At 57.8% G+C, this 15,221-nt stretch overlaps 2 protein-coding genes across 4 annotated transcripts; one reads left to right on the top strand and one right to left on the bottom strand.

The window, feature by feature from the left end:
- Positions 1-609: 609 nt before the first annotated feature.
- KLHDC8B (kelch domain containing 8B) lies at positions 610-6,161 on the bottom strand. Its single transcript, XM_022573174.2, has 6 exons — positions 5,402-6,161; positions 3,949-4,458; positions 2,723-2,887; positions 2,189-2,413; positions 1,989-2,090; positions 610-1,551 (listed from the first exon to the last, which is right to left on the bottom strand). The coding sequence occupies exons 2-6, from the start codon at positions 4,322-4,324 to the stop codon at positions 1,355-1,357; spliced, it is 1,065 nt and encodes a 354-aa protein (XP_022428882.1). The 5' UTR covers positions 4,325-4,458; positions 5,402-6,161; the 3' UTR covers positions 610-1,354.
- Positions 6,162-9,647: 3,486 nt separating this feature from the next.
- CCDC71 (coiled-coil domain containing 71) lies at positions 9,648-15,212 on the top strand. 3 transcript variants are annotated; one of them, XM_089919316.1, is made up of 5 exons: positions 9,648-9,738; positions 11,716-13,081; positions 14,608-14,703; positions 14,801-14,869; positions 14,997-15,212. In XM_089919316.1, exons 2-5 carry the CDS (start codon positions 11,768-11,770, stop codon positions 15,090-15,092), a joined length of 1,575 nt encoding a protein of 524 aa, XP_089775442.1. In that variant the 5' UTR covers positions 9,648-9,738; positions 11,716-11,767; the 3' UTR covers positions 15,093-15,212. The 3 variants fall into 3 exon arrangements, with proteins under 3 accessions (XP_089775442.1, XP_089775441.1, XP_022428887.1); XM_089919315.1 differs by lacking the exons at positions 14,608-14,703; positions 14,801-14,869 and having other exon boundaries at positions 9,672-9,738; XM_022573179.3 differs by lacking the exons at positions 14,608-14,703; positions 14,801-14,869; positions 14,997-15,212 and having other exon boundaries at positions 9,672-9,738; positions 11,716-13,412.
- Positions 15,213-15,221: the final 9 nt, after the last annotated feature.

Below are 15,221 nucleotides of genomic sequence, written 5' to 3'. Positions count from 1 at the left end.
GTGCTGGTTGGGGGAGGTGCTGCCTGGGGAGTCTTGCCAGTGAGTGAGAAGAGGTAAGGCCTGCAGGAGGCTAATGGTCCAGGAGGGTTACCTTGGCCACAGCAGGTGGGTTCCAGGACCCCAAATCCATTCTTGCCACAAACTCAACTGTGAACCCCTTGCAATCAGTACGGCTGCAGGGAAAGCAGAGTCAATGGTCCCTACTAGTGGGCAGCAAAGACTGGAGGAGGAGGCAAGGGCTGGCAGCTTTGCTTTTTCTGGGATGCTACTGCCTCTAGGGGTCTGGTGAGTGGCAACACAGTCATGCCTAAGAGACAGCTTCACCACAGCTGGGACAGAGGGACAGCCCCCACTGGACACACACCCCCCCCCACCACCACCGGAGGTGAGCAGAGGCTTTGAGGATGCTGTGTGATGTGAATCTTGAGGTCATCCTGATCCTATGGTATTTTGTTGCAGTTTTCTGAGCTCTTCTATGGTCTTGCTGTGAGTGCCCTCTAACAGCCAGGGCAATAGGGGATGGGGGTCATCCTACGTCACCAACAGAGAACTGAGGCTTAAGTGGGACTAAGACACCAGGACACTTTGGGGGCAGAGGCCAGGTCCTAAAGGCTCCTCTAGACCCTCATCCCTTGAGAAAGTTGAGGGCCAGGGGCTCAGGGGCAACGCAGAAGTCCACACCAGAGACCATAAGCCAGATTTAGCAGCACTTTTACTTCCACATCTGAACTCCCTGGATCCTCACAACAGCCCTGTGAGGTAGGTAGGGCAGGAAGGTTTCAGAGATCCCCATTTATAGATGAGGATGCTGAGGCACAGAGAGGTGAAATGACTTGCCCAAGGTCACACAGCCAGCAGTGTAAAGGGCCCAAAGCCACCATTCTTCTGGCCCTTTGGAGGTCCCCACATCCACTCCTGTACCCCTCTGTGTTCCCACCCTCTCTTACCTCTTGAGTCCACAAGGGCCTTCAAGGCAGGCTGACAGCTAGGACTTTTCAGGAACAGCCATTGGGGAGGGCCTGATCAACTCCAGGTAGGCACTGACCTGTGGGGCAGGAGGCCAGCTCTGCCCTCCCCCACTTCCCAGTTGGACAGAGGGCCCAGTAGGTTCCAGAGCAAGGGTGGAGCTGGGCATGGTCCGTGAATGAAAGGGAGTAAAGGTGGGTGTAAAGGTATGTGTGTCCTTTGCTAAAGATGAAGGCCACCCCCAAGTCCCAGACACGGTGTCTCAAGTGCCCCACCCTGTGCCTCCCTCATCCCACAGAGCCACAGTGAGCTTTCTCAGCAGCAAAAGGAACCACAGACATCTGCTTCTGGCACTGAACTGCTCCAGTGGACAGGTCCCATCAGGCATTCAGACCCCATCACGCAGACACAGTGCCTCCACAGCTTGACTGGGACCCTGGGCCACACCCCCGATGGCAAACAGCCGGGGCCCAGCCTGCAGACTAGAACAGGAGCAGCGGGCCGTAGGCATGGCAGGCAGTGCCTCCCAGCGCCGCCGTGCAAGGCTGAAGCCCTCCACAGAGCCCAGAGGGCACGGCTGGTTTCCTGCAGGAAGAAGACAGATGTTGTAAAGGGCGCAGGCTGCAGGGGCTCCAGCTCTTTTTCTCCCTGAGCTCAGAGCATGGCCCAGCATGCATTACCCCAGGATGGGCTATCCATGCATTGCTACTCATTGCCCCCATTTCATCACTCATTCATTTATTCATTCACATTTCTATTTCTCCATTCATTCAGTGGTCATTTGTCCTGTTTTTATCTCCTAGGCCCCTGCTGGTACAGAACCCACAGTTAGGTGCTGAGAGACACCCCAAAAGCTGAGCCAGGCAGACCACCCATTGACTGTTTTACAGATTGGGAAAGGGAAGCTCACAAAGCCCTGACCCCTGGAGTACCTAGAGAAGGGCAGGAGGTGGTGCTCACGCAGGGGGCTACTCTTTCCTGTCTTGGGCTCCCCTCCTATCCCTAGCCCCACAGAGACTCACCAAGGCCCCCAATGGCCACGATGTGGTCCCCAAGTGAGCCAACCACAAAGTCGGCCCTCTTATCCCTCATGCGCAGGCTTCGGGGCAGCTTGGTCCAGGACCCTGCAGGGGAGGGGAGGTCAGATCTAGCCCCCTCACACACACTGCACCCCTCCATCCCATGGAGAGTGGGAGAATAGCCCAGACCAGCCACTGCTCACCATGCTCCAGGTCGAACATCTCCACAGTGTTGACAAAGTGTGGGCGGGAGTAGAAATTGTGGGGCCCGGGCTGCTGCAGGCCACCCAGGCTAAAGACGCTGCCTTCGGCCATCACGCAGCCGGCAAAGGCCCGGCGGCTGGGCAGGCTTGGGTGTCGGGTCCAGGTACAGGCCTCCAGATCAAAGGCCTCAAAAGCAGTCACTGGGAGCTTGCCCTGGCGGCCCCCTGCCAATGGAATTGGGGCACCTGGGAGGCAGCCCAGGAGGCCTGGCAGCCTCTTCCTTTACCAGGTTGCTGAGCCTTTACCACTGCCCACCCCAGCTACTCATACCCAGCTGTGTGCACACCAGAGCACAGATCAACCGCAAAGATCCTTAGGCACTGGGGTTTGGTTTTCCAGCCTCAGCAGGACCACCAGAGGTCAGAGCCTCAGAGCAACCCTGGCTCAAACCAACAAAACTTCTCTTGTCCCACCATCCCAGATTAAGCTTGATCCCAGCCAACCTATAATTTTCCACATCCCCAGGTCCTTACCCAGGACATAGATCTTGTTCCCGTTCAGGAAGGTGGAGGCCCCGTAGCAGGGTGTGGGCATCGAGGGCAGCGAAAGCCAGCAGTCCCGGCGGGGTTCATACACCCGAACCTGGGCCTGGGGGGTTGTGTCAGGGCCCATTCCCCCCAGTGCATACACCATACCATCTGCGGAGAAAAGAGTAATACAGACTATCCCTGGACCTGGCCACAGCACTCCACCCTGACAACAGCCCTGGTCAGGGCTGGAGGTGGCTTAGGACAAACCTATTTATGGTACCCCTCCCTGGCAGCAGAAACCCTCCTGCCTGCCTGGAGTGGGGGCTGGGAGAGCTAGGATTCCCACTCTGGCCAGGGCCCCTTCAAGTGAAGAGCAGGAGGCAGCCAATCTAATTATAAGCCGTCTCTGTCTCCCTGGAGACGCTATGGCAACCAAGTCTGGCATCCAAGCAGGACTGGTGGTCAGACCTGGAGGCCACAATGTAGGGACTCTCACGGGGGAAGGAGGGTGGGGGATGGTTTAAGCCAGGGGTGGGGGTCATATGGAGATCTGTTCAGCATGGAGCTCAGACTGGAGAGGGGGCTCTGGGGATCAGCTGGGGGGCTGGGAGAGGAGCTTGGGCCTGCAGGATGGGGGTGCTGTCCACAAGCCTTCTGCCAGCACTTCTGTACCCTGCCCTTTCACTAGAGTAGGTTCTTGCCCTGTTATACTCTCAGGGTCAGCTAGGGGAATGTGTGGGGGCCTTGGGCAGACAGCCAGTTAGCTAGGGGCTTCCATGGCAACTGCCTCCAGGCCAGCTTGGCTTTTGTCCATTTCAGTCTCCCTGGTTTGTTTGTGTGGTGCGAGGAATTTAAGCACTTGCCGGGCTCTGAGCCAAGGCCCTGCTCCCATCCCCCTCTCCCAGACTATTTATAACTGTGGGAGTCATTGGGCCACCCCTTCTTGTCTCTTACAGAGGAGGAATGGGGCAGGGAGGTGGCTTGGGCCTCCCATCATGCTGGTGGCTAGCCTGGGCTCTGACTCCCACCTCACAGCTGGAAAAGGCAGTTTAGGCTGCTGCTAGCCCAGCTCAGAGCTAGGTAGGGAAGGGTACAAGAAACAAAGCCATGTCCAGGGCACCCAGGCAAAATTTACAGCTCTTGCCCAATCTCTGAAGGTAAGGGACCAAGTCAGGAAAGAATGGAGGGTGTTGGGGCACCTGAGGGACCTTCCTTGGAAGGCCACTCACCTCTCTCCACAGTTGCAACCCCCATGGCTGCCTGAGGTAGGGTAGCCCGACGCTCCCAGCGGCCCTCATCAGCCAGGAAGGCCTCCACAGCAGCTACCGGGCTCTGGCCCTCATCCACACCGCCCACCACTAGCACCTGCTTGCCCAGTACCACAGCAGCCGCACCAGCCCGGGCAGTGAGCAGGGGCGCCAGTGCCAGCCACGTATGTGAGGCCATGTCCAATGTCTCGGCAGTGTCCAAAGGCAGTCCAGCTCGGCCACAGCCCCCCAACACTAGCAGGTGCCCATCCTGGTATGCCACTGTACCATATACCCGGCAGGTGGGCATGGGTGGGAACACCTGCCAAGCAAAGGCCCGGCCACCTCCTGTAGCCATGGTGTTCACCTCCAGTGGCAGGCCATGCTATCTGCTCAGGCTGCAGGCCTCACTGAAGGGCATGATGGGGCCACATCTTGACTCTACCAGGGCTACAAGGGAGTGTGGGGCCAGTCCAAGGACTTTGCTTTCACCTAGAGAAAAGAGGGAAAACAAAGGGTCAGAGCCACTGACCAGCCCCTCAGGGTACAGATGAGCAGCCTGGGCCAAAATTGCTGGTGGGAAAAGCAGAGGGAAGACACACCTCCACTGCCTAGCACACTGATGTGGAGGTCCTCCTGGAGTGGGAAGGAGGGCAGTCTCCCAGTTACCCAGGCAACTTCCTGACTTGCTATGGGGCTTGAGGGATTCTCCTCCCATACTTTGCCCTCACCTAGTTGCTCCCCGGTTGAATCTAGGTCTAGGTGGGAGGTAAGGTGACTAGAATAGGACTTTCCACCCTAGCCCCCCCCCTTCCCTTTGCCTCAACAATCCTCACCCTGGTGTTCTGCATCAGTGGAGTTTTACTGTACCCTTCCCCCTACTGGCTTCCAGTGTGCTCTGGGCAGCCATCAGGGTCTCCAACCTGCTGCCAGGGATCAGAGTCCAGGGTATCCTTAAAACCCCTTTGGGAGCCATTCCATAGACTGCATACATTCCCACCAGCAAAGGCCAAGATCAGAGTGTTTGAGACTGGGAGGGGAGGGGCTGGAGGCCAGAGTCCCACATTTCCCCTCAAGATCTACCCTCAGGGGTTTGCCCATGCCAAGTCCCCAGAGGCCTGCCTTCTTGGTGTCTGGGACGGGGAGGGGGATGATTTTTGGGAACCCACGAGCACTGGACTCTAGGTTCCCAGAGTCCAGGGCGTTGCCAGCAGAAATGGGCAGCTGGACTTAACAGATTCCAAGTTCCCTGGCTTCTCCTTTCCCGCGGGGAGGCACGCTCCTGGGACCCCTGGCGCGAGGGCCTCCTGGCGCGAGGGCCTCCCGGCCCCAAACTTCCAGCTCGCGGAAGGGGGGGCGGGTCCGAGCGAGCGCGCTTGGGGCTCTACACCCCGCGCCCTAAACTTCCCCTGAGCGCGGCTCCCGCGGGACTCACCGGCCGGGGCTCCGGCGCCGCCGGGGCGCAGGGTCCGCGGTTCCGGTTCCGCTGGTGCCTGCTCTGGCTGGGTCTGAGGCCGGGCTCCGGCGGGGCTCCGGTGGGGCTCCGGCGGGGCTCCGGCTCTTCTCCGGCGCGGGGCGGGGCTGGACAGGGTCCGCCCCTCGTCCCCCCTCCCGACTCGGGAAAACCTCCCCCCTGCTTTAACCCCGCACCTGCCGTGGCCGGAGCAGGGCGCGCCGACCCATGGTCACACGGAAACCGGTGAACATACAGACGGACATGTGGACGCTGGGCCTGCCCAGGATTTGGGGTCCGACCTCGGACTGGGGGAGAAAGGAAGAAGCGGTGGGCCGCACGACACGTGTATGGTGGGGGCCGTTCTCAGCAGGACCCAGCCTGCGAGCACCGGCGAAGGGGCGGGCCAGCAGAACCTGGGGGCTTGAGAAGGGGGCGCCTGCCCACCACCGCTGCGCTCCGAAGAGCCCACGACAGGCTTCGCGGCGGCGCCCCCTGGAGGCCTCTTAGGGTATGTCCTGGGCCTTTGGTGGGGGCAATGGCTCGGTCGCCCTTCCCCAAGCACGGATGAGGGCACAGAACAGGTTCTGTGGTGCACATTGAGGGTAGCAGAGGGTGGAGGAGCAGAAAGTGCCAGCCTCCGTACTTGACAGGCCCTTCCACAGGCATGGGTGGGGGCAATTTTTGTGGGGGAGGGTAACAGAGCAGGTGATGAAGAGTCAGAGGCCAGGGGACCTCCCAGGCAGGTCACTCTGGGCTTATTCCGCAGGGCCTGAGGCCTGGGCTACTCTGGGACCCAAGGCACTTTGTGACTGTCCATCTTCAGGGTCCTGGGCCTGCCTCTAGCCAACTCCGGGGTCAGGCAAGAACAAGTTGGTGTGACAGAGGCAGACCTACCTCAGACCCAGACCCTGGCCCATCCTATCTTCTGAGCATCAAGAGTACTGGCTAAGTCTGTGAGCTAGGGGCCCATTTGTACAGGTCAGTGGTCACCTATGAGAAGAAGTCCTCGTGATTGTGCTTGCTACCATTTGTCCCTCTTTCATGGACAGCGTCTGCCTCACTTTCTCCAGAAGCACACCAGGAGACTAAGATACAAGTGCATATAGTTAATGTGGGAGATGAGGACAAGAAGCACCAGTAGAGGAGTGGCAAGAAGACAGGGAAAGCAGCCAATAAAGGCGTGTGTCATCAAACAAGTTCCCACTGTGAGCAACAAGGACCAAATCCTTCTGGGGACTCTGGGAGCCATTGTAGAACATGGGCCTCACATTATTGTTCCCATCAGAGCAAGGGAATGCTAAGGTATTCATTCTCAAATCTCCATCAGTCATGGGTTGAGAGCAACTTGGAGACATGAATACCCTAGCCTGCCTGACTTTTGGCCAGCCTAGAGTGTGGGCAGAGCATTCTGACCAGAGAGAGAGTCTTCAGTCCCTTTCAGGGGCTGGCAGATGGAGTTGGACGGCCCTCATGGAAATGGTGCCAAGGCTGGTTGCAGATCCTGGCTAGAAGGCTTTCATCCTCCCACTCCACTCTGCCCCCAACATGCTCCTCAGTTAGGCCAGTCACTGGTACCTTCCTCCATAGGGTATTCACACTGTCCTGCAGACCCCCTCACACTTTCCACTGTTCCCTTTCCAGGCCCCTTCCCCTCTCCTTTCCAGTAATTAAGCACATAAAAGCCTCCTGCCTTTAGATACCTCCCAGCACCCCAAGTCCTTCCATTGTTCCCTTCCTTCCAGTCAAACTCTTGAAGTCATCTTCTCTCACAGTTTCCATTGCCTTGGTGTTGGCCATCTTATATCTGCTACCACTGCTCCCCAAAACTTGGTATTGCCAAAGTCACCATGGAACACCATATAGCTAAAATGGGGCAGGGTGGGGCGGCTATCGTCTTTTTCTCAACTGAAATCTTTCTGGCCTCTTCAAAGCCTCACCCACCCTTGTGACCTTGGCTTCCTCCTGCTGCTTGTCCTGCCCCTCGGAGGTTTTTACAGGCCCTGCTTCCTCTCCTTCCCCAGGAAGTGCCTCCTCAAGACCCAGCCTTGGCTTTTCTCCCTGGCACATAGACTCCCTCCTGGGGTGATCCCTCCAAGGCCACTGGCCTCACTCACATCTAGATCTTCACCAGATCTCTCTGCTCAGGTGGATATGGGTCTAGGGTCCATCACTAAGGGATATAAAAGATGCCAAATGGAGAGGAAGGGCTGGATCCTGGGACGGCCCTGTGGTCTCTCCAACCTCATCTCATCTGATCCCAGTTATGCCTGGGATGGTCAGCATCCACCAAAGTCCAGGTCAAGTCAGACTTGGCCCTGATTAATGATCCCAGAGAGTTCCATCTGGGACATTCTGGGTACCAAGAGGCAAAAGGATCAGCCTCCCCTCAGGAAGCTAGGTACCCCAGACCATTTCCCTGAACCCATATCATCCCCACAGTTCTAATGTGTGGAAGGGACACAGACTAGGGATGGACCTACCTTTTTTTGTCTTCCACTTTGCGCTGACCTCTAGGCTGGACATCACCAGAGAGGTATCCTCTTTCCAGGACACACCTAGGCCCATGTCATCCCTGGAGGCTGGACTCTGCTTCTTCATGGAAGTGGCTTCTGTTTACACAGGCCTGGCCCCACCTGCACATGGGGGGCCAACACTGCTGGCTTTAGAGAAGCTGTAGAAGACAACTTGGGCAGAAGATGAGGCTGGATTGGTCCTAAGGGTGAACAACTAATCCTCAACCATGGATGGGACAGAGATGGGGCTCACCCTCAGTTGGGGACTGGGAGTGCTAAGGTGGGACTTCCTGATTGCAACCCCGAGACCCTGGCCCTTGAGACCCCATCCTTCCATTCTCTCTACCAATACAAGGGGCCAGAAGCATTGACCCCAGAGGAGCAGGAGAGTTTGCATTTCCTGCTGGACATCTTGGCTATGCTTAAAGGCACTGAGGACCCCACCATCAGGGCTGAGGCCCTGAGAAGCTCAGGTGCACAAGGTGAGGCCTAGGGTGGGGTGAGTGTTTCTCTCTAGGGGTGCCCAGACCCCTCTGTAGAGGCAGGGAAGCATAGATCAGGTAGAGGATCCTGGGGTTTTATGGGGAGTGAGGAGGGCTATCAACCAGTCCCCAAATGAAGCATCCAGTCACACTCTGTGACTGCCCATAGGCTTCCACCTGCCCCCCCAGCTACCAAATTTACACCACTGTACATGTCAGGTCCAAGAGTTATGACAATATTTTTGCCTCTTAGCTCAGGCTCTGACACAAGTACAGATGCCCCCACCATCTCATCCATGAAACCAGGACTTCCAGGTTGACTCCCAACCTGGAGTTGGGGGCCCTTGACCAAGAAGTGCCTTTGGTCAGAGCAATAGAGACCATTCTGACCCTTTAGACTCCTAAGGTTAATTTTTACCTATGTTCTCTCATCTGATGCTGCTTGGGTAGTGAGCCCTGTAACTGTCACCCCTCTGCTGGCCCCAGGGTACATGTGGAAAGACTGTACAGGTGGAAAGAAGTCCCAATCTCTTAGGCCAAAAAGCAGGGATTTGGGGAAGAGTTAAGACTTTAGGGAGGGCTTTCTGCCACTGAGGGAGCTAAGGCTGGACCAGGGTCCTCCCACCACACCTGTGGGCATGCTCCTAAGCAAGTACACTCAGGCCCACACTGGTATGCTGGGACTCTCAGATTGGACATGCCCAGCTTTGGGCTTATTTGCCACAAATGTGTGCAAACCAGCCTTTCATACCACATGCAGTGGGCCCACTCTCAGGAATAGGGGAAGGCCTGCTGCCCTCAGAGGAGTTACAAAGAGGCTCCCAAGGGACACCTCAGGCAGGGTGCACTCCTCTTTCACCCTCTGTTCAGGCACCTGGGACAGAGGTGGGCCTTGCCAGTGGCTGCAGGAGGACTAAAAGGGTGAAGGATAGCTTGGACCTTGCCAAAAATCCCTCCCACATGTCGTTCCACCATCAAGCCCCTCAGAGAAGGTGTCAGATGGGCCCCTAATCCAATGCTAGTCTGGTGCAGTCTTGCCTGGGGCAGCGGCCGAAAGCGCCTCTGCCCCTCACACTCCTGCACAGGTCCGCAAGGGTTTAGAGCGGTCCCCTCTGCCACCTCCTCCAGGAAGTCTTCTCTGGTTTCCGCTTGTCCAGCCCCCAGACTTTGGGGGAAACGGGGTCTCGGGGGGTCAAGGGTCACTAGGGCGGGCCAGGTCCCGGAAGCGGAAGCGCAGCGCACTTCCGGTGCGCAGCAGGCGGCCATGTTGGAGCAGCGGAGGCGGCGCAGAGGCGCGTCCTGGGTCCCCGCGGCGGCGCCGGTAGGTTGGGGCCGTGGGCCTAGCCACGCCGCGGAGGGGTCGTCCGCGAGGCGGCAGGGTGGATGGGCCGGGCGCCCGGCTCCTTCGGAACCAGCGCCCTCCGCCGGCCCGGCAGAGACCCCCAACCCCCACCCCGTGCCCAAAGACCCCACCCTGGGGCTGTGCGACCCGGTCGCGCTCTCACCGCCTGTCCCGTGCATTTCGCTTCCTCTAAGGCCCCCCGTTCCTACCGTCGGCTTGGGTCTCAGGGACGCGGACTCCCAGCCTGAGGGCCCTGATCTGCCCCCGCCCCAGTTCCGCTTGGTTAGGGCCGCTCCCTTCCCGCATCTTTTCATCAGCTTCCCCGGCCGGCCCCGGGGACACTTGTGAAGGGAAGTCAGGGGTCGGGCTGCAGTCTCTGTTTTCCGGAGCCTCTTGGAAAGCCCAGGAGACCCCTCCCAAGGGCCCAGGCCGACCTGAGCGGAAGAGCCCCCGGTTCACCCCCAGTATCTGTGCCTGGAGGTAACAGGTCCCTCCTTATTGTACTCACAGCCCTGGGAACTACACCCCTTGGGAAAAAAGAGAACTAAAGTCATGTGTAAGGACTGTACTTGGAGAATGGCCTCTGGAGAGGGGAAGTGCCCGAGACACCTGAGGATCCAAGAATGTTTCCAAACAAAGAGCCCCAGGGCACTTCCTCCAGGGAATTCTGAAAACTTCTGCTCCACTAGGGGGAGGAAGAAGCTGCACAGACTCACCTCTTGGCCCCAGAGACTTGCCTGATCCCAGCTGATCTTTTAATTCTCCTGTGCAGCTGCGGAGCTGTCTCTGGGACCCCTCAGTGATGGGTTAGACTAGATGTTAGTCATGATTGACGGCCTACAGCTTTTAAAGAGAAGCCTGGGACAACTTGGGTCTTCCCAGACAGCTCCAAATGGGCTGTACCAAAGTCTTCTTCCAAGCCCTAGTTAGGACAGTTCAGATCTCTAGGGTCCACTTTATTAACCATCTTACTCGGAGTCATTGGCTCCCAGACCTTGGGCTCTTGGTCTGGCTGCCTGGCGCCAGGCTGCCTGATTGCCTAGAGATGTATTATTAGTACCTGCTACTCATCTTTTTAGTTTCTGTTGAAGGAGAGTCTGGCTTTTTCCCTGGGGTTGGTCTCCATGACTCTAGTGCTAGGAATTGGACCTCTGAGTGGACTGTCTGGGAACTCTGAAAGCAGAACTTCTGGTGGGCAGGGAGGTCCACCCCTGGGCACCTGAACAGCAGCAGCTGTAGGAACAGAGATGGTCATGGACTTTGGATGTAAGTCTGGGCCCTTTGGCCAGCATTCAAGGAACATTCAAAGCTTGTATTGCCCTGCTGTCCCCTGTTTTTCCAGCTAGACCTCCCAGCCCTGACCACAGATTCCAGTCACACCAAGTTTGCCTTGCTCTTTCTCACTTTGGAGCCATTGTATTGGCTGTTGCCCTTTTTGCTCCATCTCCATCTGGTCCTTTCCTATTCATCATTCATGTCCCACATGAATATTCCTCTCCCGGGAATCCTTCCCTTACCCATTGGCAAGCTGAGCTGTGTGCCAGTGTGCATTCCCAAGAACCTTGAGGGTATCTCTATCTTGCCTTCTGTACAGGGCTCCTGGAAGACAGAGATATTTGCCTGTATTCCCAGTGTTGAGTCTAATACTAGGAATTTGGCCAAGCCCAGATCTCTCCAGGGGCCCGTCAGCAGGTTGGATGGCTCTGATGAGCTTATGGGCATGTATCCTGAAGAAGCTGCCTCTGACCCATATGAATCCCCCACCTCTACCCCCCCACCCTCCACTGTGATAGGTGGAGAAGACCAGGGTTTTGCCCCAAGGAGTGGCTCACTCTGGCCAGGCCCCTCTGTGTCAATAGATGTTATTGTGAAGATTGCTGGCCCTGATTGACCTATCTACCGGTCCTGGCCCCTGTCTCGGTGCTGTTCTTATTGACTCTTCCTTTTGCCTTGGAGGTGCCAAGCGCTGGTTTGCGGATACCCAGGCAGATCTGCAGTGCCTAATGCCATGAGCGTGGTGGTGCAGCATGTGGAGGAGAAAGCTGTGCACTCCTGGTCGCGGATCTCCACGGCAGGGAAGAAGGTCCTGGAGGAAGCGTTGCTTGTCTTTAACCCCATGAGCCAGGATCTCAGTGCCACTGAGGCCCAGCTTGTGGCCTTCCTGCAGGGCCTGCGGGATGATGGCTTCCAACCTACCATCCTGCGCAGCGGTGATGTCTATGGCTATAGTTCGTGCACAGCCAGCCCCCCAAGCCAGACAAAGCTTCAAGCTCGTGCCCCCACCCCAGCTGCCACATCACCTCCAGCCAGTGCTCCCCGAACTGCCATGCGGCTGCCTGCAGGCCGGGCCACGCTGCTCCCCATGCCACTGTCTGGCAGGCTGGCCAAAGCATCCACACCAGCCCTCGCCAAGCATGCCACCACCAACCTGCTACTGAGCTCCCTGAAGCAGTCAAGTGCCAGCCGTGCCCGGGGTGCAGCAGTGGGCTTTCCCACCCACCTCTATCCAGGTGTCTACCCTGCCATGCGGCTCTCCGTTGTCCTTGAGGCCCTGGTTCCACTCAAGACTCCCATGCCCTGCTTGGGTGCCAAGCACAAGGCACAGTCACTGCAGCTCTCACTTGCAGACTCTCCCCTGAAGCTGCGGAAAGGTCCAGGGAAGAGGCTGGGGAATTCCCAGCCCAAAGCTCCCAGAAAAGCCACAAGCAAGGGCTCCAAGTGTCTGACTCGAAGAGGCCCCAGGGCTGGATCCCGACAAGGCACTGGGCCCCAGAGCAAGACCTACAAAGCCTCTGGTTCCCTCAGTGGCCCACGAATGAAAGGTGGCTGTGCTCTGGGCACCAAAACAGCCCAGGCCAAAGCTTCCCGTGCCCAGGCCAAGGTGGCTCGAACACAAGCCAAAGCTGCCAAGGCCCGGGCAGAAGCCAAGGCAGCACGGATCAAGGCCAAGGCCAAAGCCAAGGCAGTGCGGGCCAAGGCTAAGGCCAAGGCAGTGCGGGCCAGGGCCAAGGCCAGGGCAGTGCGGGCCAGGGCCAAGGCCAAGGCAGTGCGGGCCAGGGCCAAGGCCAAGGCAATGCGGGCCAGGGCCAAGGCCAAGGCAATGCGGGCCAGGGCCAAGGCCAAGGCAGTGCGGGCCAGGGCCAAGGTGGCTCGGACCCAGCCCAGGGGCAGGGGCAGGCCAAAAAGGTCTGTTCAGGCCAGGACTGCAAGGAGGGGCCGGAAAAGCTGCCCTGAGACTGTGGGACAGAAGAGGAAAAGGACTGAGGAGGCAAAGGATCTTCCTCCCCAGAAGAGAACACGGCTTGGGCCCCAATCCCCTAAGGTATGGCTAGGACCTGGAACGGCAAAGCTGCTAAAATTCCGGGCCATCAAGGTGGCCAGGCAGTCCTCAGATGATGAGGTGCGGCAGCAGGCTCAACGGATCCTCCGTGTGAACCTTTCCCCTGTAATACGACTTCAGCCATTGCTGCCATACTCAGCACCCTGATTCCTTCACGTAGCGACGTTTGGGGAAACTGAGCCCAGTTGTCTGTGTGGCCAGTGGCACAGTGTGCAATGCCCATGGATTCCACAACCCTAAAGACTCTGGGTGCCTCTCCAGGGCCCTGGGAGCCACCAGCCTCCTTTCAGAGACTGGAGGATGTGGGGTGGGGTGGGCGGGTGGGAGGGATGGTGTCATGGCGCGATGCACTGTGACTTGTTACTCTTCAAGTTGTATGTCCACTATTCCATCTATCACGTTTTATACCTTTCCACCTTCCAGTCTCCCTGCCCACACTCCATGGTCTTTTTTTGTATATGTGACTGCTGGTAGGCCAGCTTGGGTGTTTAGAAAAGGTAGCCCCAGGAACAGGAATGCCAGAGAGGGTCCTGGTAGCCCAGGGAAGGTCATGGATGTGAGTGAAGGGCAGCCTCCAGGCCTCTGAGGGCAGGGGCAGAGCCACTCTTAAGGTGGGACACCTCCCCTTGGGGCTGCCCTGGTTTGATAATCCGGATGCTCCCTTGGAGGAGGACAATAGGTGGCTCTGTGGGGAAACTTGCAGCCTGCAGGTTTTTAGGCCAGGGAAGGGGAGGTGCAGACAGCCTGGCCTTGTCTTCCAGTCTACTCTGGCTGAAACCTTGGAGCTTTGTGTGGGCTTGTCTGGGGCAGGGCGGGGCCTAAATCGGCTGAAGTACTTCTGCCTACTCTTTTCTCTGCTTCTTTCAGGAGAGGGACTATCGTCGACTTCCCCAGTTGGTGGCAAGGGGTTGGGGCTTGAGTCAGGGGCCAGGGTAGCTCTGGGTTGTAGGGCCACAGAGTCCCCTCACTGACCAAGGAATTATATTGGATGGGTGGAGTGCTGCGGTCTCTGAGCATGGAGAGTTTCCACACTGCCTCTCAGTGCTTTCTGCCTGGGTTCCAAGTGCTCTATTCCCAGGTCCAGCCTCAGCATGTCTTCCAACAGGGGCCTGTATGTTCAGACATTATTGGTTCTTCCTGCTTTGGAGAGGGGACAGAGCCCTGAGCCCTGAACAAAACTAGCTCCCTGCCCATCTGCCAATCCATCACTGTCTGCCCAGCCTGAAAGGCAGTGGCTGGGGCTGGCGGGGAGGGGGATACATTCCCCAGAGGCTCCTGGAGACGGAACAGCCTTTCAGAGCTAGGGGTGGAAGCCTCATTTGAATGAGAATTGGATCTTTTCTGTCTGAGGGTTAGTCTGAACCCTGGCTGCGCCAGCAGCAGCTGCGTTGGATGGCGGACCTGTAAAGAAGCTCTGCTTCTTGGTGCCCCCCTCCCCACCTTTCTTCTGCATCTGGTGACTGCTATTAATATCCTTTCCCTGGGCACGGCCTCTCTTGGTTTCCCAGGCTCTGGGGACACCCCCCCACCCTTCTCCCAGCTGTACCATGATTCCACAACCATGCGTGCTCCTTGCCTCTGGCATCCTTGAGTTCATCTACCTTGTGAGTATGGGGAAGGACCTGAGGGCCACACTCAGATCCTTAAGGGCAGCCCAGCTAGGGGCACACTCTGTATTCTCTCTCTCTGGCCTGATTCTAGCTCCAACAGCCCAGGACTCCCAGCCGGGCTAGCCCCTCCTTTCAGCTCTGCTGCTGCTGCTACCAATGGGTGAGAGGTGGTCTCTACCTGAGAGCCATCTGGAGGGGGAGAGGAAATCATCGGGCCTCCCTGTGGGATGGGGTGAGGTGGGGGGCGTACCCCTAGGATCTCTATACTCAGACCCTGCCCCTCCCAGTTCAGGCTCCCAGAGCAACTGCCCGGGACGTGCCAGACAAACTTCCTCCACCCGGCTGCTCAGGCAGCAGCTGCTACCCACCTACCAGCAACCTGATTATTGGCTGTGGCCAGAACCTTCGAACCTCATCCACCTGTGGCCTCCATGGCCCTGAACTCTACTGCATTGTCAGTAACCTACAGGTAGGGAGGAGGGTACGGGCTCTGGAGATGGCATCTTGGATTT

This window comes from Delphinapterus leucas, chromosome 10, assembly GCF_059928025.1.
Source record: "Delphinapterus leucas isolate spDelLeu-1000000601 "Yukka" chromosome 10, BTC_Dleu_Yukka2, whole genome shotgun sequence".
In the NCBI taxonomy this organism is placed as follows: Eukaryota; Metazoa; Chordata; class Mammalia; order Artiodactyla; family Monodontidae; genus Delphinapterus; species Delphinapterus leucas.
The sequence above is the reverse complement of the archived record's forward strand: the minus strand, read 5'-3'. Positions and strand labels throughout refer to the sequence as shown.

What these genes read in the sequence shown, in the direction of transcription:
- CCDC71 (XM_089919316.1), top strand. Translation starts at nt 11,768, where the DNA reads ATGAGCGTGGTGGTGCAGCATGTGGAGGAGAAAGCTGTGCACTCCTGG. An exon ending in TTGGGCCCCAATCCCCTAAG is followed by an intron (nt 13,082 to 14,607) that starts GTATGGCTAGGA and finishes TTGGTTTCCCAG; the next exon opens with GCTCTGGGGACACCCCCCCA. An exon ending in GCTGCTGCTGCTACCAATGG is followed by an intron (nt 14,870 to 14,996) that starts GTGAGAGGTGGT and finishes TGCCCCTCCCAG; the next exon opens with TTCAGGCTCCCAGAGCAACT.
- KLHDC8B (XM_022573174.2), bottom strand. Translation starts at nt 4,324, where the DNA reads ATGGCTACAGGAGGTGGCCGGGCCTTTGCTTGGCAGGTGTTCCCACCC. An exon ending in GGTTGCAACTGTGGAGAGAG is followed by an intron (nt 2,888 to 3,948) that starts GTGAGTGGCCTT and finishes TTTTCTCCGCAG; the next exon opens with ATGGTATGGTGTATGCACTG. An exon ending in CGTGGCCATTGGGGGCCTTG is followed by an intron (nt 1,552 to 1,988) that starts GTGAGTCTCTGT and finishes TTCTTCCTGCAG; the next exon opens with GAAACCAGCCGTGCCCTCTG.